The 25501-nt window shown below is 39.7% G+C and overlaps 1 protein-coding gene across 3 annotated transcripts in view; it reads left to right on the top strand.

Moving 5' to 3' along the window:
* Window positions 1–3419: 3419 nt before the first annotated feature.
* The window catches only part of ELAPOR2 (endosome-lysosome associated apoptosis and autophagy regulator family member 2), a 165872-nt gene continuing 143790 nt past the window's right edge, over window positions 3420–25501 (top strand). For all 3 annotated transcript variants that reach the window (XM_058524702.1, XM_058524687.1, XM_058524695.1), the window contains exon 1: window positions 3420–3719. In XM_058524702.1, the coding sequence (XP_058380685.1) occupies window positions 3531–3719 (189 nt within the window). In that variant the 5' untranslated portion in view covers window positions 3420–3530. The remainder of the gene's footprint in view (window positions 3720–25501) is intronic.

Below are 25501 nucleotides of genomic sequence, written 5' to 3'. Positions count from 1 at the left end.
TTGTATGATCATATTACCTCAGTTCTTTTAGTATTCTCCTGAAAATATAATTTTCAATGTCTACATAATCCTACCTTATGAAGTAGCATAACTCATTTAGCCATTTCCCTATTTTGGGGCACTTAGATTATTTTATTTTTAATTGTATTAGATGATAGTGAGCATTCTTGTACAGAAATTTTGTGTTCCTTACTTATTGGTTCCTTAAATTAGAGTCCTGGAAGTAAAAATTACTGAATTAAGGTATAAACATATTAAAGGCACTTAATATATATTGTCAAATTGCTCTCCAGAAATACCTTTTCTCCTGAGTGTATAACCCACAACATACACTTGTCAAAATTATGTCTTTGCTTATTAGATACAGAAAACACTTTCCATTAATGTTTTCATTTTGATCGTTTGAAGCTGATTTTTTTAAAATGTGCTAGTTGAATTCATTCAGATTTTTTTCCTAAACTTTGTGTGCTTAGACAATCTTTAAAAAATTGGGGTTATTTATACCACAATCTGCTTTAAGTTAAAAAAGAAAATAAAACAAATCTATGCGTTTAGCATCACTTGGATATAGCTATGGCTTTTGTTGATTGTTAATTTGGTTCAATTTTCAGGTACATATTGCACAAAATAAAGTGGAAAACTGATGGCCATCTAGTGACTTTAAACTTTTTAAACCTTCATAGTTCAACCCCTCCCCCCTAAAATTCCATTAAGAATTTTCTATTAAAGTACTTTAAAAAAACTTGACTTTTAAGAGTAAAGTTATTGATCAGATAATCACAAACTCTTTGAATAATATGTTTTTAGATTCTAAAATAACAGGAATAAAGGAACTGTAGAGTTTTCTTGGAATTTTCCTTTCTCTATTAGTCTGTATGCTGGTTTTAATTAGCCCAGGTCAAGATGTTTTCTATAGGTAAGAGTCCTATGAGAAAATTATTTACCAACAGAGGCCAATTGTCCCACTTGGGAAAATCTGTAATTGTTATTTATCCTAGGTGCATTGACTGGGGTGACCTTTATTTTGACAAAGAAAGAAATCCATTAGTCATGTTGTCAGGTCTCGCTTAGATGGCAAAAATATAATACAATTTGACTCAAATTCTGGATGGATTAAAGAATAAAAATATATATAAAAAGAAAATAATAACAAAATAAGAAAAAATTGGGAGCCAGTCCTGATGGCCCAGTGGTTAAAGTTCGGTGAGCTTCACTCCTGCGGCCAGGGTTCAGTTCACTGGTGCAGAACCACACCACTTGTCTGTCAGTAGCCATGCTGTGGCAGCGGCTCACATAGAAGAACTAGAAAGACTTACAACTAGAATATACAGCTATGTATTGGGGCTTTGTGGAGGGGAAAAAAAAAAGAGGAAGATTGACAACAGATGTCAGCTCAGGGTGAATCTTTCCCAGAAAAAAAAAAGAAAGAAAAAATTGGCATCTATATGAACTTGCAGAGGTACAGGTACCTCTAAACATAAAACAAAGGAAGAAATTACACAAGGAAATGTTGCTATATTTCAGTATATAAAAATGATAATCTTCTGTAAAAAAGGTCACCAGAAACAAAATTAAAAGGAAGAGTACAAACTGAGAAAAGTATTTGTGACATATATGGTAAACAAAGGTGTAATACACAAAACTTATAAAGATTGCTTACAAATCAATAACAAAAGATGGAACTTCAATAGAAAAATGGCCAAAGAGTGCCAGTGGAAAATTCACACACACTGACAAGAGAAGGAAATATATAAATAGTCAGTAAATATATATGAAAAATTATTCAACATTACTAATTATAAAAATATATTTAAAAAATACTAAAATGATAGAAATTTTCTCTTCTACCAAAACGGCAAATATCTGAAGTATTACAATCTAGAATGCTGTGAAACAAACACTCAAACTGTTGGTAACAATTGATACAAAATTTTTGGAAGGAATTTGTGCACTATTCATCAAAAACTTTAAAAATATACACACAGGAGGTGATCCAATGATTTCAGTTCTAGAAAGGCATCACAGAAAATTAAAAAGAGATGAGTGCACATATTATGTATCATGTGCATTCATTTTAGAATTATTTATAACATTGAATACTTGAGAAACAATGCCTAATATCTAAGAGTAAATTATGTGTATCCAAACAGTAGAATATATTTTACAGTTATTAAAGCTGTTGTCAGTGACTTTAATAAACTTGAGAAAATATTCATGTTGTTAAGGAAAATATAAAAGCAGGTTACAAATTATAATTCCAGTTTTGCAGGACACACAGTTAAAACACCAGGAAGGAAATTCCTCAAGATGCTAATGCAATACCATTAATAATGTCATCTCTGGGTGGTGGTATCCCTAGTGATTTTTATAGTCTTCTTTATACTCTTAAATATTTTTCAAAATGTTAATGATAAACATGCATTATTGTTATAATCAGAACACACACACACACATGAGAGAGAATAAAACTTTCATGTTTCATGTGGAAATGTTAATTAAAAGGACATTAGAGACAGTGCCACAGACAAATTCAAGTCAACTTACATTGAGTCGGCCAGGTAGATTTCTCCAGGTACTCAATTATCAGAAATTTGGGTGCTCCTTTTGAACAACAGGATAACTCGGTCATTCACAGAACTTTAGACATTGTACAGATGAAGAAAATGCTTGCTTCAGAAACAAAGGGGCTTACTTGCCCAAGGTTGCACGTTATCCCCATGAAATAACGCCAATAGCAGCAATAATTATGGTAACTACTACCGACACATATCGCACCTCCTGCTTGCCAGGCACTCTTCCAGTGCTTTATGTGCCTCAACTTATTTAATCCTGGTAACAACCCTATGGTTAGGTATTGTTATTATTTTCATGAACTAGGTGAGAAAACTGAGTCACAAACTGCATCGATATTTCATTTCCTTTCCCCCCCATTTCACGCAAATCTTAATGACCTAAAAATTGGATCTGACGCTGGCCAACTCGGATCCTTACGAAGGGCTGTTCCTGGGGCCATCTGTGTGCTTGCGTGTGATGCGAGAAGTGGGGAAATTTTAAAGACCCACCGCCGGAAAACAACGTCCTGATGTCTTGTATTTTACTCTGGCTTCAGCCCTGGAGCGCCCCTCCTCGTGGGCCAAGGGGACTGGGCATAGGAGACACTCCAGAGGGCCCCCGGTGTCTCTCGCCTCCACGGCGGAACGAGGCTGCCGCCCCGGCTGCGCGCAGCCCCTCAGGACCCGCTCGGCTGGGCCGCAGCCCCCGCCCGCGCCACCTGCTCCCCGGCTCCCGCGTCCCCGCCCCGCGTCCCGCCCCCGCGCCGCGCCCGCGCCCCGCGGTCCCTCCCTCCGGCGTGACGGGAGCACGGGCGCCGGCTGCCCGGGCCGCGAGCGCAGCCGAGCTGTCAGCGGGCGGACGGGCGGTGGGCGAGCAAGCGGCGAGCGGAGCGCGCAGCCCTCGCGGCCCGGGAGCCGGAGCGCGCCCCACCCGGGGAGGCTGCCCTCCTGCCGGCGGCCGAGCGCAGCGGGACGGAGATGCTGCTCCTCGCCCCGGGCCCGGCGCGGGGGAGGGGCCGCGGGCGGCCGGCGGGGGCGCCCCGCGGCGGGCTCTCGCCGCCCTGGAGCCCCGCCTGGATTTGCTGCTGGGCGCTCGCCGGCTGCCAGGCGGCCTGGGCTGGGGACCTGCCCTCCTCCGCCAGCCGCCCGCTTCCTCCTTGCCAGGAGGTGAGCCGCACCTGGTCCTTTACCTGGAGTTTGCGGGGGCGGGGGGAAGGGAGAGGAGGGAGCGGAGGATGAGGGGTGAGGGTGGCGTCTGTTTATTGCTCCCTGCCATCGCCTCTTTCCTTCCTTGGAGGACAGAGGTTTTCGTTTGCTTCAAGAGATGAAGTTGCCTGCCCCGGGAAGCTGGATGGGAGAGGCTGTGTGGTTTTGCTGTCTTTCGGGTGATGCTTTTCTGTTTGCGCTCGTGTGTTTTCAGGGCTCTGAAGGACTTTGCGGCGCCCTCTTTGGAGTGCTAGGCTTGAGGACCTGGGGCCGAGGAAAAGATTTCAGCAAGGGGAGGAGACTGGGGAAGCCCCGCCAGTGGGATCTGGGGACCCGTCTCTTCACAGCTTTTCCGGAGAGCCAGATACTGCCGCAGAAGGGTTTCCCGCTCCTCCCCTCCTCCCCCTTCTCCACTCCCCTGTCTCTACAAACCCCTTATTCCTACTCCCCTGCACTCAGCTTCCTGATAAGGTCCTGGGGATTTGCTAAGCCCAGTGTGTGGTGTCACTTGGCGTCCTTCTGGCACAATAAGGATATGAATTAGGAAGAAAAAAAAGTGTGTACTTAGGGAAGAGGCAGGTTGGTGATCTAGAAAATTAGAAAAGACAGAGTGAATATGCTCCTTTTGGGAGGTGTTCATCATCTGGGTGAAGTGTTGCTGCGACTGTGTGTTTTATAGCTTGAGATTATTGTTGATATACAGCCAAGAAGGATAAATTATGGGTGATGGGATTTTTTTCTGCTTTTAGGGGAACTGGACTTAGTGTGCCAAAAATTTACAGGGGTTGTCATTGGTACTTATGTTGGATGTTTATCTTTCTCTTTAGTGTTCCAGAAGTTCATCCTCTTAATGAAAATCAATGAGGGGAAGGAAGCCACATTTCTGACCTACTTTGAGTGATTATGTTGGGGAGGGTGTGAAGAGTGGATACTGTTTTTGGAAGAATGCTAGGAGTCAGGATGATGGGTCATTTTAATTTATGAAGCAAAAATAGGTTAGCTAACCATTGCCCCTCTGGGAAGAAAGGCCAGACCCTGTTCTGTTGTGTATGATGCTGTCACTTTTGAATTTTGCCCAGGCTTGAAGTATAGAATATCTGCATTCTAAGCATCGTCTATCATCCATGGATTTCATCTTCCTCTCCCACAGTACAAGTCCCAAGACAGACGGAAATGAAAGAGCATCAGATGGAAGGCATGTGTACGAGCACACAGTAGTGTTGTCATTGGGGAAATCACAGCAAACAGCTGTGTTTAATTTCAGAGTTTACTGGTATTAATCACCTGGGATTATCCATTCTTCCAGGTTTCCACAGAAAAGCTGCTTCTTGGACATCCTCAAGTTGAACAATTGTACCAGGACAAACTTTAAACCCTGCCTCTAACCCTCAGCCCCAATGTGCAGACATATTTCTCTTCTGAAGTGAAAAGTGTTAAACTTCTTTTAACATTAATCCTTAGTAATGAAGAATCTACTTGAAACAGGTGAAAGTCAGGGCTGGGGGGTGATGCTTTTGGTCACTACAACTAGACTGATCCTTTAGATGAGCACGTGTTCTACACATGTATACCCAGAAAGAATGGGGTAAGAGTCTGCAACCTAAGACAGGAAAATTGAAATGAGAGGCAGGGAGATGACAGAAGGTTCAGGAAGCCTGTGTTCAATTAATCCCAGCTCCTCGTTGCACTGTCTTTAGAAATTGCATGGGACTCAATCCCTTGAGGTCTCAAGTTTGAACTTTCCCTCTGAAAATGGGAATAAATAAAATATATGGGAGGATGCTACTGAGCCTGCCTGTGGCTAGTTGTGTTTTTAGAATTGGCGATGCACAGATCCATTTATATTCTTCCTGATGACTGACAAACAGTTGTAAGATGATTGACTGGGAGTTAGAGGTTCCTTTAGAACTAGGAGAGGCCAAGTGGCCTCTCAGGGGATGAATCTGCTCCTTGGCATCTGGTCTAATCAGCTGAGCTAATTTGTAGAATTGATCGTTTCTCTCTGACATTATTTTTAAGAGGAAACTGAGAAGGGGAGGTGTTTTTCAGGATTTGAGGGTAAGGGTCTGCTTGTGCTTATGGGTAGGGAGGGAGTTTCCTCTGAGGTATAGCTGTGGAAATGTGGACCAAACTCCTGTGAACCAAGGCACAGTTAAAGTAACTATTTTGTGTCCACTCCTCCCGGTTTATCCCTTTCCACTCTTTGTTAACAGAAAAGGAGGTGCCTCACTGTAAGGGACAGCACCATGTGGCGGGGAGGAGAATGAGAGCAGTTAAAGTGAGGAGGTCTGAGGCTGGAAACTAAAGCCAACCCTTAATAATATGGAGAATGTTGAAGCAGAGTATGGAAAAATCTGCAGGTAATTCTAAACCTCATTTTCCCCAGTAGTTTGAGTCTCATCCTCATTTATCACTGTTTTTATAGAAGTAGTCACGTTTAACTAAGTTACTCATTTTCCTTGCCTGGTTTTAGAGGAAAGCAATGAAAGGAAAAGGACAAGAAACACAGCAAATTGACCTGGGAGTAATCTAGTTACGATTGCCTGAGTTGGAGAAAAGGCCCTTCAAAAAGACAACTGGGTTATGGGTAGAGTTTCACTAAGATTTTTGCAGAAGATTGGACTCGGGGGTGAAACTCACAACATACAGCTTCCTTTGTCAAAGTCATTGGATTATGGCGTTGAAAAGGGGAGACAAATGATTGCTTTGGAATGTTCAGCTGGTGATCATATCAGCAGGGTGGAAACACAGGCACAAACAGGAAGGCTGTAGTTTGGGAGACAGAAATAAAAGTGAAGCCAATGTGCCAGCAGATGAAGGACAACAATAGGATGTGATTTTGGTAAATGGCGTTTAAAGAAAAAAAAATATGAGGACTGGACATCAGAAAGTACAGAATTAATATTGCTCAGGTTTTTTATGGGGGAACTTATGAAGGATAAGTATCCTCTGGGTTTCTTGGCATCTGTTTTTCACTTATAAAATGATGGTGATAAAAACTGACCTGCCTTTGTGCAACTATGACATACAACTATCTACTGGGGCTTTGGGGAAAAAAAAAAAAAAGGAGGAGGATTGGCAATAGATGTTAGCTCAGAGCCGGTCTTCCTCAGCAAAAAGAGGAGGATTAGCATGGATGTTAGCTCAGGGCTGATCTTCCTCACAAAAAAAAAACCAAAACAAACAAAAAAAACTGACCTGCCTATATTTATAGTGAGAATGGGATAAGATTAATATAAGTTAAAGGAAAAAAAAATCTCTGAAGATGAGAGTTGATTATTGCTAGATTAGTAGACCTACATCCTGATATTTCAGGAAGGGTATACAGTGAGACTTCAGAGGTTCAGAGGATAGGCTTATCCAAGAATTGAATGGAATGGAATTTTTTACTCATTGAATAATAGGACTTGAAGGGGCTGCCAGAGAAAAAAGAGATAAAGGCTAACAGATGATTCAGAGTTGGAGTCAAGTATTAGAAGAGAAAGTGCATGAGAGTAAAGAACAGAACTAAATGGATTTTGTATGCATTATTTAAATTTGGAAAATTAAATCACAAAATAGCTTGATTTGTAGTTCACTGCTCTAAAATCCTACATGCACGATTCTACTGGTCTCTCTAAATCTTGACTGAATGATGACTTTTTGCCAACAGTTTTATTCCACATTTATTGAGCTTATACTATGTGCCAGGCAAAATGTCAGATGATATGAAATTACAAATTAAAAAAATATAAACTTAATTGGGTGAGGATGAGACTATGTAAACAGACAATTGTAATGAAGTGATTTGGTGCCATTAGAAAAGAAAGGGGCAGTCAGATCTAGTGGGGAGGATCAGAAAAGGCCCTACAGAGGAAGTGAGTGAGACTTGAAAGATGAGCAGGAATTTGCCAAGCAGACAAGGGTCAGATAAGAGCGTGGGCTAGTTTGGGGGAAAAGACATTTCTAGTGTAGAGCAGAGATTCAAAAAGGGCAGAAACACAAAACAGCATTAGGTTATAATTGGTTATAACTGGAGTACAGTGCGCTATGAGGAGCTGAATGAGAGATGAGTCTGAGAGGCAGGCAGAAGCCTGATCTTATGTCATGCTGAGAAGCTGCTCTTCATTTGGTAGGTGATGGGGAGCAGTAGAAGGATTTAAAAACCAAGAGTAATAAAATATGCTTTAGTGAGGCCACATTAGAGGGGTGGGAAATAGAAAGAGGTGAGCCTACTAGCAGCAATTGCAATAGACCAGGTAAAGGATGACAGACCTCAATTAAGGAGTAGCAGTGAAGATGGAAAGAGGGCATCATGTTAGAAGATAGAATTGATAGTAAGTGAATGTGGAGGGTGAGGGAATGAAAGGTTCTGGCTTGGTTAGAAGAGAGTGCCTCTAACCTCCATGAGGAGGCATGTGAACAAGACAAGATAAAGAGCTGGGTTCTGGAGAGGGCGCCTTTCAGAGAGTTGTTCAGTAGGCGGTTGGGTATCAAGCCCTGTTGCTCAGGGGCATGGTCTGGGCTGGTGTGGAGATGTGGGAATCACTTGAATGAAAGGCATGGTTGAAACCACTGGATTGGTTGAGATCATTCAGGGAGTGAGAACAAAGGACGAAAGATAGGACTTGGGTTTTACCAACATTAAAAGGGGGCAGAAATCAAGTGGTACACAAAGGAGACATGTTAGTAATGGGTGGTATAAGGGAAATGTGACAGTATGGAGTTAGGAGGAAAGGAGAGGGGCCAGCCCTGTGGCGTAGTGGTTAAGTGCGCACGCTCCGCTGCTGGCGGCCCGGGTTCCGGTCCCCGGGGTGCACAGACCACCGCTTGTCAGGCCATGCTGTGGCAGTGTCCCATATAAAGTGGAGGAAGATGGGCACAGATGTTAGCTCAGGGCCAGTCTTCCTCAGCAAAAAGAGGAGGATTGGCAGATGTTAGCTTAGGGCTGATCTTCCTCACACACACACAAAAATAAATAAAATTAAAAAAAAAAGGAAGAAAGGAGAAAAGCCTTTGAAGAAGAAATGGATGGTTGTGATGTCAATGCCCAAAGAAATTCAAATAAGATGAGGACTGAAAAGAGAGGGTTGAACTTGACAATTAGGTCACTGGTGCTCAATGCCAGAGTGGTTCCTGTGGAGTGGTGGGGAGAGGTTGAGGATTAACTGGGAGGTGAGGCAGTGGTGATAGAGTAGAATTTTATTATATAGCCCTCCTAGATTTGGTAAGAAATTAGGTCTTCCAAGTCCACATAAATCAGAAGACTTGTAAATGGCCATATTTTCTGTTTCAGACTCTGATGGGAATAGTTGAGAAATATCCTTTCTGCAGGAAGTCTCTGAAGGTCATGGGCTGTGGGTGAGGGTGTCAGAGATTCTAAAGCCACACTGTTGCTGAAGGAGTTAGCGCTCAACCTCTGTTTTCAAGCAGTTAACGAGATTAATCTTGCCTCTTATGGTTGTGGAGGTGAATTTTCTATTTCAAGTTCTTATGCTCAGAACCATTTCTCATGTTTTAGGCAAATGTGAGCAAGTATTCACACCATCAATATTTACAATGTAAAACTAAGAGTTGACAGATCCGTGAAGTGTCGTATTTTAGCACAAGGGATGGAAATAGCAGAGCATAGTATAGAGTGGCACGTTTTCCTACCATAGTGTGTTCTTCAGCAATGTCTTGGATCTTATAATAATTCTTTATTATCAGAAAACACCAGTCAAATTTTGGTTGCCTTTTCCTTCCCTCTGAAGAAACCATGGGTAATTCTCATCCCTTTTTGCCCTTCTTAATCTAAATTATATGTAATATTTTAATGTTAAACACATATTTATTGTGTACTTAGGTACCAGATACTAGCAGTAAAATGTTGAACAAAACATATATGGCCCCTGCCCACATTGAGCTTAATAATCTTGTGGGGACAGCATCAAAACACCACTACATATCATGTAATTACATTTGCTGATAAGTGCTGTGTTGGAAAATGACTGTGTGCAGTGGGGGTGTTTAGCTTTTCTATTCATTTCACCATTTCACTGAAAACTCTTTTTTTCTAGTCCAGCAATGACCTTCTCTTCACTAAATCCAGCTGGCATTCCTCGTCTTTAGCTGCCTTATTAGAAACACTGGACCCAGTTGATTGCTCCGTCACCACTGAAACTTGCACTTAGCTTCAGGCACACCACACTCTTGTATTTCTTTACCCTACTCTGACCCTTCTCAGTCTCTGCTGGTTCCTCCTCATCGTCGTGACTTCTTTACACTGGGGCATTCCAGGCCTTCATCCTTAACCCTCCTGTCTTTTCTGTCATCCTCACACTCTTGGTGATGTCATCCAGTCTCTTAGCTTTAAATACCATCTGTTCTATGGGCAGCTCTCAAATGTACATCTCTTGTGTGGACCATCCCCTGGATTCCCGAAAAGCACAAGCTTGATGTCTCCAGTTGGATAGAAAACAAACCTGACGTCACCCCAAACCTACTCCTATGCAGTCTTCCCCTTTCCTTTAATGGCAATGCCTCCCTTCCAGTTGCTGAGGCCTAAAACTTTGGGGTCTCCACTGGCTTCTTGTTCTCCCACATCCTAGATCCAATCTATCAGCAAACCCTCTTGTCTCTGCTTCAAAATAGCCAGAGTCAGAACTTCTCATTACTTTGCTTGGACCTTCTGGGCCACACCGCCGTCGTATCTTTCCTGGATTGTTGCTGTAACTTCCCATCTTGATCTCCTTCACTTTGATCTCAGCAGAGCAGCTAAGAGATCACATTAAAACATAAGTCAAAAACTTATTCTTCTGCTCAAAACTCTTCTAAGGCTTCATTCAACACCAAAGCTCTGATGGTGGCTTATAAGGTACATCAAGATCCGGCCTCCAGTAAGCCTCTAATGTCATCACTTATTACTCTCCCCATTTTTCATTCTGCTCCAGCCTTCCCAATTTCCTTGCTCTTTCTAGAATGTGTTGCGGGAGCTCCTTTCTCAGGGCCTCTGCACTGACTCTTTCCTCTGCCTGGAACTCTCTTCCCTCAGGTATTTGCTTGGCTTTTTCTCTCATGTCCTTCAGGTTTCTACTCAATTGTCATCTCAGTAAGTCCTTCTCTGGCCACCTATTTAAAATTGCAATTTCCTCTTCTCTATCCCCATTTCATGCTTTTATTTGTCTCCATAGCACTTTTCAGCATCCATCATAATATATATTTTAATTCTTTATTTTGTTTTTATGATCCCCCCAATAAATTGTAAGCTCCATAAAGACAACACAGTATTTTTCTTTTTCTTTTTTAATAAACTACTGTATCCCTAGCAACTCAAACAATGCCTGATACATAGTAAGGGCTTAATGAATAAAAAGCTTGTTGAATGAATAAGTAAATTTAATTTTGGGCACTTAGGTTGTTTTAAATTATTTGTAGTATAAATATGTTATAACAACAATGCAAAACATTGTCTGAATTTCTGATTACTGAAGATAGATTACTTGCAGCAGAAATCTTAGGTAGAAGGATATGAACTATACTCTGGCCAATACTGAAAATTATTTATTAATCATTACTAATTTGATGGTGGAAAATGGTATCTCATTGGTGTAATTTACATTTCTTTAATCACTGCTGAGGGTCCATATTTTTCATGTCACTTAGCTTTTTGTATTTCTCTTTTTCTGTGTAGGTATTTTCTTTATTTTTCTTGTGTATTTGAGCTCTTAGTATAGTAAGGGTAACAAGTATACATTACAAATATATTCCCTAGATTTTTTTTCCTGTCTACGTGTTTTGAGATAATATAATACCCAGAGAAAGCAATTAGTTATTTAAACCACAAAAATGTATGTGGAATTATTTCCCTTAACATATTAAATAGGAATAAATTTTAATTTTTAAAAGCTAAGGTTTGGTACATAGAACCTTATTAAATTCCTGTAATATTTGGAGTCTTCCATGTGTTTGGCTGAGAAAAACACTGAAGCAACTGCAAAGTGACCAAGAATTCTTGGGCTTGGATTGACGGTTTTTATTCTGAGTGTGTTTTGAAATTTCAAGACAGCCTTACTTCATTCTCTGTTACTTCTTTTTCAGTAGCCATTCATATTTATTTGTTCATAGCATTTAATCAGTTCATATCATGTATTTCTCTCATAGGAAAACTAACAATATGTGAGTTTATGATTATAGCACAGGTGGGTTAAGTCTGTGATGGGGTGATGCACAGGGTTATATAGAAGCACAGAGAAGGGCAACTAAGTCAGGCAAAGGAGCCCTGGTCTCAGAGAAAGTGCCGTTTGAGCTGAGCTTTCAAAGATTTCTAGAAGTGCTTTACAGGATGCACAGAGGCCAGCATATCTCAATCAAAGAAAATAGGTTGTATAACAGAGGAATTAAATCATATGATCATTTCAAGGGCTAGAGTGAAGGCACATAGCTGGGAGCGGCAAGAGATGACTGGATTATGAAGAAGGCAGAGACTGAGGTCTGTTGAGGAAAGCTGTGGGGACCACTGACATCAGATTGGAAAGATTATTCTGTTTGTGAGTGGAGGAAGGCAAAAGGCAGATCATATTGGAGGCAGGAAGATCAGTTGGGAAACTGTTGCCTGTCCCGTGGGGAGGAAAAATAAAAGTCAGAGCTAAGCAACTGACAGTGAGAACGGAGGGGGAGGGAGGAGATGGATTTGACAACTGAGTGATAAATTTCAGTCTGCCATGACTTCTAGGTTTTTTTTGCCTTGAGCTACTGAGTAGATGTTCTGCCTTTCATTGAGATTAAAAATTTAGGAGGAGTAGATGGCTGGAGGAAAGAGGATGAGTTCATTTCTGGCATCCCGAGGTTAAGGTGCCCGTGGGACATCCAAACAGTGCTCTCCCGGAGATAGTTGGATGTTCAGGAGTGCAACCAAGAGGAACCTTGGGAGCCATGAGCACAGAAGAGGTACTTGAAGCCACTGGTGTTGATGAGGTCACCCAGGCTCAGAGCACAGAGCAAGAGCGGTGTGTTGAGGAGAGGGCTCAGGAAAATGCCAGCATTTAAGAAGCAAGCAGAGCGAGAACTGATTGAGAATGCAACTGAAAAGCCGCAGCCTGTAAAGAGTGATAGCACAGAGCTGGCTGAGGGTTGAAGTGGTGGATGACCAGTAAATCTGGAATATGATACAGACATGGTGGTTCTTGATGTGAAGTAAGCATTCAAAATGTCGTTGTATCCTTGTGGACAAGATGCAGAAGTATATGCCTAATGATGGTATAACTAGGCGGACTCTTGGCTATTTGAACAAACCCTCAAGTTATTAATTTAAGGAACTGATGCTAAGCTAGAGGAAGGTCTCCAATGCAGTATCTTTGGTCTTAGTATTTAATCTCTGTTCTGTTACTGATTTAATCAATGCTTTGGTTTTGAAAAGGCTTAACCAAATTTTGTAAAGTCAGAAAGCTGGGAAAGATGCCTAATGAGTTGGAAAGCAGAATTGGGATTCAAGATGATTTTGAAAGACTAGAATAATGGGCAAACATAATTGTTTTAAATGTAGACTGTCCTCTTTGGTTCTGTAATTTAGATGTTCAAGCATAGGCTGAGGAAATCTTCCTTAAAAGTACTTTTGAAGCCACAGATGTCATGTGGCTGCTAAAAGTCATGATGGGATGGGGGTGATATCTTAGGCTCTATTAATACTAGCAGAGTGCTTGACTCATAGAAGGTAGATATTTAGCTTAGGTCGGCAGTTAAACTTAGGTGCGGTTTTTGAAGAGGGACATTGACATAGGGAGATGTTTGCTTGAGGTGCCAATTAGGAAGATGAACTGTTTGGAAAGTATGTCCAAATACTTGAGGACTGATCAAAGGAATTGAGCATGTTTAGCTTGAGAAGACTTAAGGGGGTCACGAGAGTGAACTTCATATACGTTAAGTGCGGTCATGTATAAGAGGCATTGGTATAATGCTCATTTAGAGGACACGATTAGGATTGGTGGGTAGTAGACAGAAGAATGCAGAATTTATTTCATCCAAGAAGGTGTTTTGTATCTGTAGAGCCATGAGCTGCTTCTTTGTATTCTGAAAGTTGCAGGGTTTCTGTTTTGAGCAGACTGCTGGTCTGGGTCACTGCTCAAGGTTATATACATTCCTACTATAACAGGTGAGAAGATGAATCTTTATCCTGGGTGCTTCAGTTCTAGGACACATTCTTTATTAATCTACCGTCCTTAGCACTTTGTTCTAAGATTGCTACAGTGTAAACATAAAACAATGCCATTTGGTGTTTAACATCCTAAGATTGAGAGTGGGAAGAATTGACCATTTGAAATGTAAGTTTAATGCTGACTTCTGTTTGATAATTCTTGAGCATATCAATAATGCATACTAGGAAATAACTTGAACCAAAATAACAGTAGATGCTTAAACATATTTGAGCTTGGTATGCTAGGGAAGTGCTTCTCTATTTAAAGAGCAGATAAATTTAACAGCATTTACTCTAATTCTTTATGGTTTCATGTTTTACATTTGACCTTTTAAAAATTAAAAGCAATATGTGTGCATTCTAGAAAAATAAAGCCGTAAAAACACCCATAATCCCACCAAATACGCACACCACTCTTAATATCTTAGCATTTGTAATAGGAATAATAAATAAAAAGAACAACAGACAGGTACAATTTTAAGGCATTTCATTTATTAACTTATTTATTCATCCTCCAAACTCTAATGAGGTCGGTCCTCATACTTCCAGCATGGTTAAGTTACTTGTGAGCCCAGGCTGTGGGCCCAGGGTCCACACTCTTAACCATCAGAATATGCTGCCTCTATCAATGTATCAAATGTCTTTGCGTATATTTCATTGTGAATATACATGTTTGTTTACAAAATGGGAATATTCTGCACGTATGGTTTGGTAATCTACGTTTTTTTTTTTTTTACATTTAACAATATGCTGTGAATTTATTCCCACATTTTGACTCGTTTAGAATTTTATTCAGTGCTTGATGTAAAGTAAGCCTCTGACTTTATTTTCTGAATAGCCAGTTTTCACAAATAGTATTTTGAACAATTCATAATTCATTGTTTCTCCATTGATTTGTTTTCTCTGCCATCTATTGTGTCGGTATATATATGTATATATTTTTTTTCTTTATAATCTCTTGTTTTATTTTATTTTTTTAAAGATTTTATTTATTTATTTATTTTCCCCCCAAAGCCCCAGTAGATAGTTGTGTGTCATAGCTGCACATCCTTCTAGTTGCTGTATGTAGGACGCGGCCTCAGCATGGCCGGAGAAGCAGTGCGTCGGTGCGCGCCAGGATTTGAACCCGGGCCGCCAGCAGCAGAGCGCATGCATATAACCGCTAAGCCAGGGGGCCGGCCCTATAATTTCTTGTTTTATGTATGATATATGGCACATTATAGTATACATACCTGCACAAACATTTATTTGATTTTTTTGGACTACTTTCTATACTATTGATTTTTTTTTGTACCAAGATTGCATGGAGTTTTATAATATGATTTTATATGACACTTTTTGCTTTTCTTTCATTTAGAGATTTCTCAGCTATTCTCACTCCATTTAGTCTTCCAGTTCAACTTCAGAATAATTTTGAAAAGTTAAAAATCTCACTGGAATTTTCTGTTGGATTCTGTTAAATCTCTTCATTTATTTGGGAAAAATTGTCCTCTTTACAGTATTATCTTCACATTTGCAGACATAGTCTGCTTCAGCGTTTGAGGCATTCTGTATTTCTCCCTGGCATAGTCTTTGTATTTCTAAGTATTTTTTGTTACTATTTTGTATGGCAGTTTGCCCCGACCATTTCACCTTTTAATTGATTTTTCTCTGATATATTGAAAAGCCATTGGTTTTTGAAAATTAATTGTATGTCTAGTCTCTGACAGAGCGGGTCTCGTTAATTCTAATAGTTCATCAGTTAATTAGCTTCGATTTTCTTGATAACAAGTACCATTTATTGAGCAGTTAAATGTGTGAAATATTTTATTTATATTAACAGTAATCCTCACAGCAATCCATACTTCTGCTTTTAGGGATGAGGAAACTGAAGCTCGAAGGCCGTTAATAACTTGCAAAAGATGGCAAAGCTCACGAGCCACAGGTGGGGATACATTTGTCTCCAGAGACCTCACCGTCCACTGGACCCCACTGCCTCCTACTCCGCCTGCCAGGAGCTGGTCTAGACGTACACTCTCTCTAGCTGATGCTAGGAGGCTGTGCACTGAATCTTAAGTGCACCAAGCAGCTATTTATAATTTTTTCTCCTTTAGTCAATCATTTTTAGATTATTCCTTTTTCCCAAGGTAGTAATCCCTTTCTCATGCATTTCAGAAATCTATCTCCTCCTCCAGGGTAGACGTTGGTGTCACACCTGTTTTAACAAGGAGAGCTCTCTGTACTGTTGTGTTTTATCCACACACAGGTGTGTGGGTGGCTGTTGTTCCTCTTCTGTCAAGGATGAGGTGTCTGTGCAGTCCCTAGTCCAATTTCTGTTGTCTGGCAAACTTTCTTCTCGTGCTATGCTAATCAACTGAGGGGATCTCATTCTGTCTCTACTAGATTCTTGATTGGGAGAATTTTTTTTAGAATTTTAAAGAAGCAGAGCTGTCTGTGGTTCTTCCGTGGTAAGCAGCACATGACAGGCACCGGACCTAGGGCATGTTCTGCCTCGGTCTTTACCTGTACAGTTCTGGAAATAAAGGATAGAGACAAAGAGGTAAGTGGGAGTGAGGGGTCTCAGTCCAGTGACATCTCAAACCAGAAGCTTGTAAAACTTCAAATACAAAAGGCCAAACTCTGTTGAAAAAACAGTATATACCGAGGACAATACAGAATAAAAATCGATGGACTATAGTTCTGTCATTTTATCACAACTATTTTAATGTTTTGTTCTCTTCCTTATCCCTCTTTCTTTAAATACTTATATCACAGTTATATGGGTGAGGCATTGTTCTGAGTGTTTTTAGACATATTAACCCGTTTAAAAACAATCATTTATTATTAGTCTATTCTTTGTTCACATGTAAATAATATTGCTTTAAAGTGTTATACAGATATTTTATGGGAAAGTTAAACAATTGCTTGAATCTTTTTTTAACTTTATTGATGATTAATTGAAGTACACTAAACTGCATATATTTGAAATATGCAATTTGGTCAGTTTTGACATTGTATACCGTCACCATAATGAAGACAGCCGTTTCCAATACCCCTAAAAGGTTTCTTGCTTCCCCTTTGTAATCCAATCCTTCCTCCGCTCTGTCCCCAGGCGGCCATTGATCTGCTTTCTGTCACTACAGATTCACTTGCATTTTCTGGAATTTTATATACATGAAATCATATGACATGCACTCTTGTTTTTGGCGTGGCTTTTTTTTCCACTTAGCATAATGATTTTGAGATTGATTCACATTGTGGTGTATTCAGTAGTTTGTTCCTTTTTATTGCTGAGTAGCATTCCATTGTATGGCTATACCACATATGCCTATCTATTTTTAACATAATATAGTTCTAATCATAGTACTTGATATTCTTAAGCTCCAATATGCTAATGTAATCTATGAATATCAAGAACTCATTAGTGAGTACTCCGAATAGGTTGTTTATAAAGTTCAGCAGTAGCGGCCTAAAATGTGTATGTAAGCACTAAAGGATTCTTGGCATTCTGAGATATTCTGGGAGGTAATTTAGTTTTCTGTTTCACTCGCTATTTAGTGCTATTTCAGATAAATCTCGATTTTTGAAAAGCCAGTCATTCAGTTAGTCAGTTAGATGTGCTTGTTGTTGGAACTACTTTCCCTTGCCTGCCTGTCTGCCTATAGATCATTTCATTATCAATTAGTGTCTCTTAGAGTGCAGGAGAGAAAGGTGGATCTCCCACCACCCATTCAGAGGCTAAAATGAGGACTTTTTTTAGTTCATTGTGATGAGCATTTCTGTACCCTCTAGATAATGAGAGCAGTCTTGGGTTCATTTGGAAGGACAATTAAATATATTCATTATTAGTTGAAATAATATTTTTATAAACATAAATTCAGCAAGATAACTAGGTTTAGTTGTATTTTTTCTTTTTTGGTGGGAAGTAATGGGAATTTGGTTGACTAACATGTTTGTATTTAGAACAAGGTAAGAATTCTTTTAGATTAGTAGTGATTCTGTGAATTTTGGGGCCTCTTATGTTTTTCTTTTTTGTTTTCCTGCAGAAAGACAAAAGGTACTGATAATATGAACTATATGAGACTGGCTGACATGTCCCATTTAGATTTATTTCTTCTGTAGCAGTAGGTCATGACTTGGAAGGACAGGAAGAATGAATGTAACTCACTTGACTTCATAATAGCGAGTTCTGCATTCTCTGTGGTGGACACAGATAAAGGCAAACTAGTCCTTAACCTGACCTTCTTTTCAGCTATGACCTTTTTCTGACCTTCTCTTCAAAAACAGACTCTTTACCGTTTTTTCTTCAATTTTCTACTCTCGTTTCAACTCACTGTAGTCTGGCTTGATTCCAGTCATTTTCCTAAATCTCTTGTTATGGTTAGCAATCAACTCCTAATTACCAGGGCTTTCTTTAATCCCCAACCTACTCCATTTCTCTGCAGCATGTAACTCTGTTTCCAGGCTGCTCCTCTGTCGCTTTCTGAGACAGTGAATCTGGTATCACTCAATCTTATATCTTGTTTCTATGGGTAGCTACTCTTCTGTTACTTCTTAGTAAATGTTGGTTATCCCAGGTTTTTGCTTTTGGTCTTCTCTTTATGGTGCACATATCCTCTGTGAATGATCTTATCCATATTTTCCTTTATTAATTCTTGTTTTTCTATAAACAGAAGTAATACATACTTATTATAAACATTTTGAAAAATTTGAACAAGCAAAAAAGATGAAAAGCACCTGTAATTCCACTCTGGGAGAACCATTGTTAACATTTCTCATCCAACTGCTTGTCTTACCTACAACCCTTGTTTAAATGACTCTTAAATCCAGCCTCCAATGCTTGATTCTCTGTCAAGTTCCAAAAGCTCATTTATACCTCCTTAAAAGACACCTCTAGTAGGATGTCCTGTAGTACTTCAAATTAATTACATCCCAAACCAAATTTATTATCTTACCCTCTACTTGAAACTAGTTTTTCTTCTTGCTTCTGTTTTTGATTAGTTAATAGTGATTGACTTGATTTCATTAGTCCTCTTCCTTCTTGTCTCTAAACTCCACATCCAGTCAGTCATAAAATAAATCATTTCACATGGTATACGAGGTCCTTTATCATGTGGCCTCAGGTGACCTTTTTAGCTTTCTTCTTATGCTCTTTACTCCCTTCCATTTCACCCCTCTTTCTTATTCAGCAATCTAACCACAATTCCCAGTTTCCAGAGATTCTCATGCACATCCATCCTTACATGCTTCATTCATGGCCAGTGTCTGAAAAGCCATTTCCTCTCTCTCTCTGGTACAGCTAACCTCTCATTATTAAAGAGCTGGATTAAATGTCCTTATTTGTGGCTGAGATACCCCCTGCCCAGGCAGAATGAATCTGGGGCATGACACTTCCTACATTTGCTTTGATTTGTCCTGACTAGAGACGAAGCCAAATGAAAGGGCGCGTTACGATTGTTTCTAAATGCAGGAAGAGCTGCCTTGAGAGAATGGATTTCAGGTGTATTTCATACAGCAGACCTGGGACCAATGAGTGGATGTTATAGTGAGGAAGATCTTTCTTCAGATTGAGAAAGAACTGTAACATTTAAAGATGTGCAGCAATGGAAAGGACTTGCTTTATAAACTAGTTAGCTCTTCATCAAAACAAGTATACAAGTGAAGACTAAATCACCATTTCTCATGGATTCATTCATTTACTCAACATTATTAATCACTTTGCCAACTGCTGTGCTGGAGGTACAAAGATGAAAAAAATTTTTTCTTTGAGGATCTTATAGTCTAATGTAGTAGTTCTCAATCTGGCTGTACATTAGAATCACAGGCTAATGATTTATTTCTAATTTAGGAATCTCTGAGGATAGGCTCCAGGAAACAGATTCCAGTGTACAGCCATGGTTAAGAATCACTTGTCTAATGGTTATTTTTCAAAGTGCCATTTATTTAACACCTACTCTATGGCAGACCATATGATGTTCATTTATTCTTCCAACAAATATCTATTCAGCACCTGTGTTTGTCCCTGGTCTAGGTACCAGGAATACATCAGTGAACAAAAACAGGAAATTCCTGCTCTTACAGAGTTATAGAATGGTAGAATATAGACATTACACAAATACATGACAGGTGGTGATAAGTCTAAGAAGAAAAATAAGGGAGGTGAGGGGACAGAGGAGGTGTCTGTTTAAGAGGTCAGGAGAGGGCTTTTGATGCTATAGTATTTGGGCAGTACCTGAATGAAGAGAGGGATCAAGCCGTGTAGACATCTGGGGAGAGAGCTTCCAGGCACAGGGAATAGCAAGTCAAAGGCCTTGAGATGAGCATACACTTGATGTTCAAAGAAGAGTGACCAATGGTGGCTGGAGTGGGACGTGACAGGAGGTGCAGACATAGGGGTCACGAGTGGATGGGGTGTGGCAGATCACATGGCACCTTTTAGGGCATGTTAAAGACTTTGACTTTTATTCTGAATGAGATGAGAGCCATGGAGAGTTTTGAACAGAGAAATAACATGGTATGATTTATATGTAAAAGGATCACTTTAGCTGCTCTGTGGAAAATAGATGAGTTAGGGTATTACGATAATCTAGGTGAGGCATTATGGCAGCTTTGATTAAGATGTTAGGGTGGAGTGGTGAGAAGCTATTGGATTCTATATATATTTTGCATATAAAATATATTTTTATATATTTTGAAAGAGACGATAGGCTTTACTAAGATCTCCTAGGGAGTAACTTTAGCTAGAGAAAGAAGAGGTCAAAGACCAAGTGCTGGGGCACATCAGGAGAGTTAGGAGAGCCACTGGAGGAGAATGATGTCTCAGAGGCCAATTGAAGAAGAGAGTGATGGACTGAATCAAACACTGTTGTTAGATCTAGTGAGAGGAATGTTGAGAATTGGTGTTTGGATTTTGTGAGGTGGAGGCCATCAGCAATCTTGTGGAGAGCAGTTTTGATCCAGTGGTAGAGGCAAAAGCCTGATTGGAGTGGGTTCAGGAGAGAATGAGAAGAAAGGAGGCAGACACAATGAGAAAAGGCAATTCTTTCGAGGAGCTTTGCTAGTAAGAGGAGAAGAGAAAATGGCAGTAGCTGAAAGGGGAAGTGCAAATAGTTACTTGGTGAGAGGAATGCTAAACAAATTATACTTTTAAGTTTCCTTCCAAATGCAAGATTTTGTTCTACTATTAGTGATTCTGGTTTTCTTTTCTTTTCTTTTCTTTTTTTTTTTTGGCTGAGGAAGATTCATCTGAGCTAACATCCATTGCCAGTCTTCCTCTTTTTGTATATGAGCCATCGCCACAGCATGGCCCCTGACAGACGAGTGGTATAAGTTGACACCCAAGAACTGCACCTGGGCTGTGGAAGTGGAGAGCGCTGAACTTAACCACTAGGCCACTGGGGCTGGCCCTTATTTTTTTATTTTTATCTTTTTGGTGAGGAAGATTGACCCTGAGCTAACATCTTTTGCCCGTCCCCCTCTTTTTGCTTGAGGAAGATTGTCCCTGAGCTAACATCTGTGCCAGTATTCCTCTGTTTTGTATGTGGGATGCTGCTACAGCATGGCTTGATGAGTGGTGTGTAGGTCTACACCCGAATCCAAAACCATGAACCCTGGGCCACTGAAGTGGAGCACACGAACTTAACCACTATGCCACCAGGCCGGCCCCTTATTTTTTATTTATAATACCTTGTTTAAGAATTTCTTATGATGAGGCACACCTATAGTTTCCTATCCTGTTTGAGACTTTTTTATTAAGCTCAGCCATTTTGTTTACATCACAGGACTATTCCTCTTTCTTTCTAGTTTGGGGATATCTTTTTGTATTAGTTTAGTTAGTGCCATAACAAAGTACCTCAAACTGAGTGGCTTAAAGAGCAGGTATTTCTTATCTCACAGTTTTGGAGGCTAGAAGTCCAAAATCAAGGTGTCAGCAGGATTGGTTCTTTCTAGGGAAGGATCTACTCCAGGCCTCTCTCTTTGGCTTGTAGATGCTGTCTTCTCTCTGTGTCTCTTCACATCTGTCTTCCCTCTGTGCTTGTCTCTGTGCCCAAATTCCCCTTTTTATTAGGACACCAGTCATATTGGATTTGGGCCCACCCTAATGACCTCATTTTAACTTGATTACTTCTGTAGAGATTCTGTCTCCAAATAAGGCTACATTCTGAGGTACTGTGGATTAGGACTTCAATGTATGAATTTGTGAGGGGACGTGGGTGTGTATAAAACCTTTATTTTCCTGTAGGCTTCTCTGAACTTTTATTCTAATAACATTTAAAATTTTTCTGCTGGGTGATATTTAGGCACAATTGTTGGTTACCTAATCTGGTTGTCTTGGTGACATTAGGTCTTGCTTTAGAGGATTTGGGCCAGGAGGTGGATTTCCTGATGTAAAATGAACGCTTGCTGAATTGGACCTTTAGTGAACTGCCTCTTTGAAAAGAAATATAAAACGAGTTAGAGAGATGGTTTCTTAATACTTTATATGAACAGGTTAGAATTTTCTTAGACTTCTCATTTTTCTCTCATGTTTAAAATAGTAGAACAAGTAAGCTAGTAGATGCGAAATCTCTCTACCTTGGAAAGGAGAAGAGAGAGATCAAAGTGCCTTCTCTAGAAAAACACCTACCTAAAATATATGTATCATCTCCCTGGCCTTATCAAGATGGCAGCACAGCCTAGTTCTAAATAAAGGCCAACATCTGACCCCACAGAATATCACCCTTATTACAGAGAGAAATTAAGTTGTTTATTATAAGAAGTTTTGTTGTTGCATTAAGAAAAGCATTCTAGAAATTGGCACATATTTGTATATCTAGGTGTATGATCCAAAGAAGTAGTTCCAGCAAGTTCCTGGCTATCCTGTTCTCTCTAAAGAGTTGCTTCCTAGCAGTGGAATAGCTGGATCATATGGTAGTTCTATCCTTAAGTTTTTGAGGAATCTCCATACTGTTTTCCATAGTGGCTGTACCAGTTTGCACTCCCACCAGCAGTGTATGCGAGTTCCCTTCTCTCCACATCCTCTCCAACACATGTTGTTTCCTGTCTTGTTAATTACAGCCATTCTGACAGGTGTGAGGTGATGTCTCATTGTAGTTTTGATTTGCATTTCCCTGATAGTTAGTGATGTTGAACATCTTTTCATGTGCTTGTTGGCCATCTGTATATCTTCTTTGGAGAAATGTCTGTTTAGGTCTTTCCAAAGAAGTTGAAAACACCAATGCATAAAGATACATGCACCCCTGTGTTCATTGCAGTGTTATTCACAATAGCCAAGACTTGGAAGCAACCTAAGTGCCCATCAAGGGACGAATGGATAAAGAAGATGTGGTATCTATACACAATGGAATACTACTCAGCCATAAGAAACGATGAAATCCAGCCATTTGTGACAACATGGATGGTCATTGAGGGTATTATGCAAAGTGAAATAAGTCAGAGGCAGAAGGTCAAATACTGTATGGTCTCACTCATTAAGTAGTAGATAATAACAACAACAAACAAACACGTAGAGACAGAGATTGGATTGGTGGTTACCAGAGGGGAAGGGGGGAGGGAGGAGGGTGAAAGGGATAATTCGGCACATGTGTGTGGTGATGGGTTGTAATTAGTATTTGGGTGGTGAATATGATGTAATCTATGCAGAAATAGAAGTATAATGATGTACACCTGAAATTTATACAATGTTATAAACCAATGTTACTGCAATAAACAAAAAATTTAAAAAAAAAAGAGTTGCTTCCCTTCTAGCATTGGGTTTTAGTTAAAATATAGGCTATTAAGATGTATCTTCGTAAAACAGTTTGTGACTGAAATGGATTTTCTTTGGAAACTGTTAAAATACAGATCATAACTAATGATTGTGGTTGTCAGCACACGGACCCATTAGCTTTAAGTTACTAGTGCAATAAGGAAGAAATGTAAATTTAATTGTAGAATAGCAAATATTTTGGGGGGGCTTATTACTCCCTTATAGCATTAAGACAGAATAGAGTGCTTTAAAATGAAGAAAATATCTGTGGTGAAAATTAGTGTTAAATAGAATATTTATCTGGATATTTTTTGCATTGCTTTTTGGCTTGGAAAGCTAACTTTGGCAATGCCATAAAATAGCCCCTGAATGAGTCTGTTGAAGGCAGCCTTGATTTTTTAATTTTGTTTACTTGATTTAAATAATTTTTTAAAAATTTCATGTTGTTTAATTTTAAACATTAAAAAAAACCCACTATGAGTAGGAAAGCTGATTCTCCTCTAGTGTAAAATAGCAGCGAGCAGATCCTCAGTGGTTTTTCCACAGATGAAGCCTGGCAGTAGTTCAGACGCTAACCGTATTAAAGCAGACAGTTTGTTACCACGGGTTCTTGTCCTGGCTCCACTGTTGACCTCATTGATGAGTACGGCTCAACGAATCTGAATTCGATGTTCTTCTGCATTTATGAAATCATAGCCCTCCCGGCTTTTCCCCTTACTCTCGCACGTTCATTGACTTGGAGAGGCATCTTTTTCTTAGTGCTTCTCAGTGACTGTACTGATGAAATACAGAGAGCATATGGGAGCAGATCTATGCGTAGGTCTTGATTTTATGTTTTGGTAGACTGGCTTATTTAAGCAAATACAACAGGAAAACATGTTTGTTTAAGGTTTTCCTTGGTACCAGCTGCTGCTTTTTCTCTTTCCTAGGCTGGCCTGCCAGAAATGTACACCTTTATTCCTACACTGTTTGACAAGAATTGCCAATTGGCAATTTTTTTCAGTGAATTAATTGACTCCTTGAAAAATGCGATATATGTCTAACATGTATATTTTAAGGATGTTGAAGATTTTTGAAGAATTGTGCTCAAATTTGATTTTATTTGAAATGAAATGTTTTAAATTTATTAAAAGTACTTGATAAAGGCTTAATGTTTCTTAAATGTTACTTACAGAATCAACCTTTAAATTTACAACAATTTAAGAAGCATATAGTCTAATTTTAATTATTCAGGAGAAAAGCTTTATTTCTATCACAATTTTTTTTATGGGAAATGAATTGATAGAAAGGTAATGTTCTATTGGATATGTATGCACCAGAGTGTGGTGGGATGGGCATTGGCCAGGGAGTCAAGAGACCCAGTTACGGGACTTCTCTTGTTGCTAATTGGCTGTGTGACCTTGGGTAGCTTGCTTTCTCTTGGACTCATTCTCCTCATTTGGAAAAGAAAGAGACTGCTTTAGATAAAATCTGTGAAGTCATTTCCAAGATCAATATTTTATGACTTTCTTCCTCCTAGTTTTATATTTTTAGGGAAACAGGGATTATGTCTGTGCTTCTTGTTGGATACTTTTGACTGAATGTGGAATTTTTCATGTCCATTATGGTCATACTGGGCAGAAGGATGTAGCTTGATAGTTTCTAGAAAATAAGCGTTGTCTACAAACAGTCAAGAAGAAGGCTTGGTGAATCTGGCCTATGCTACTTTTGTTTGACCCGGACCCAGGTGTAGCACGTGTTTGTGTTTTTTACCAGCAGATGACTGGTTCTATAATTTCATTTAGTCATCTAAGTCAATTGAATTTAGACTTTTAGCCTGAGATACTTAATATTCCTCAAGACAAGGTTTGGGGGCCTTCGAATGTG

The sequence above is a fragment of the Diceros bicornis genome, chromosome 3 (genome assembly GCF_020826845.1).
Source record: "Diceros bicornis minor isolate mBicDic1 chromosome 3, mDicBic1.mat.cur, whole genome shotgun sequence".
NCBI lineage: Eukaryota > Metazoa > Chordata > Mammalia > Perissodactyla > Rhinocerotidae > Diceros > Diceros bicornis.
Note: the sequence above shows the minus strand (reverse complement) of the source record. Positions and strands in the feature narration are given on the sequence as shown.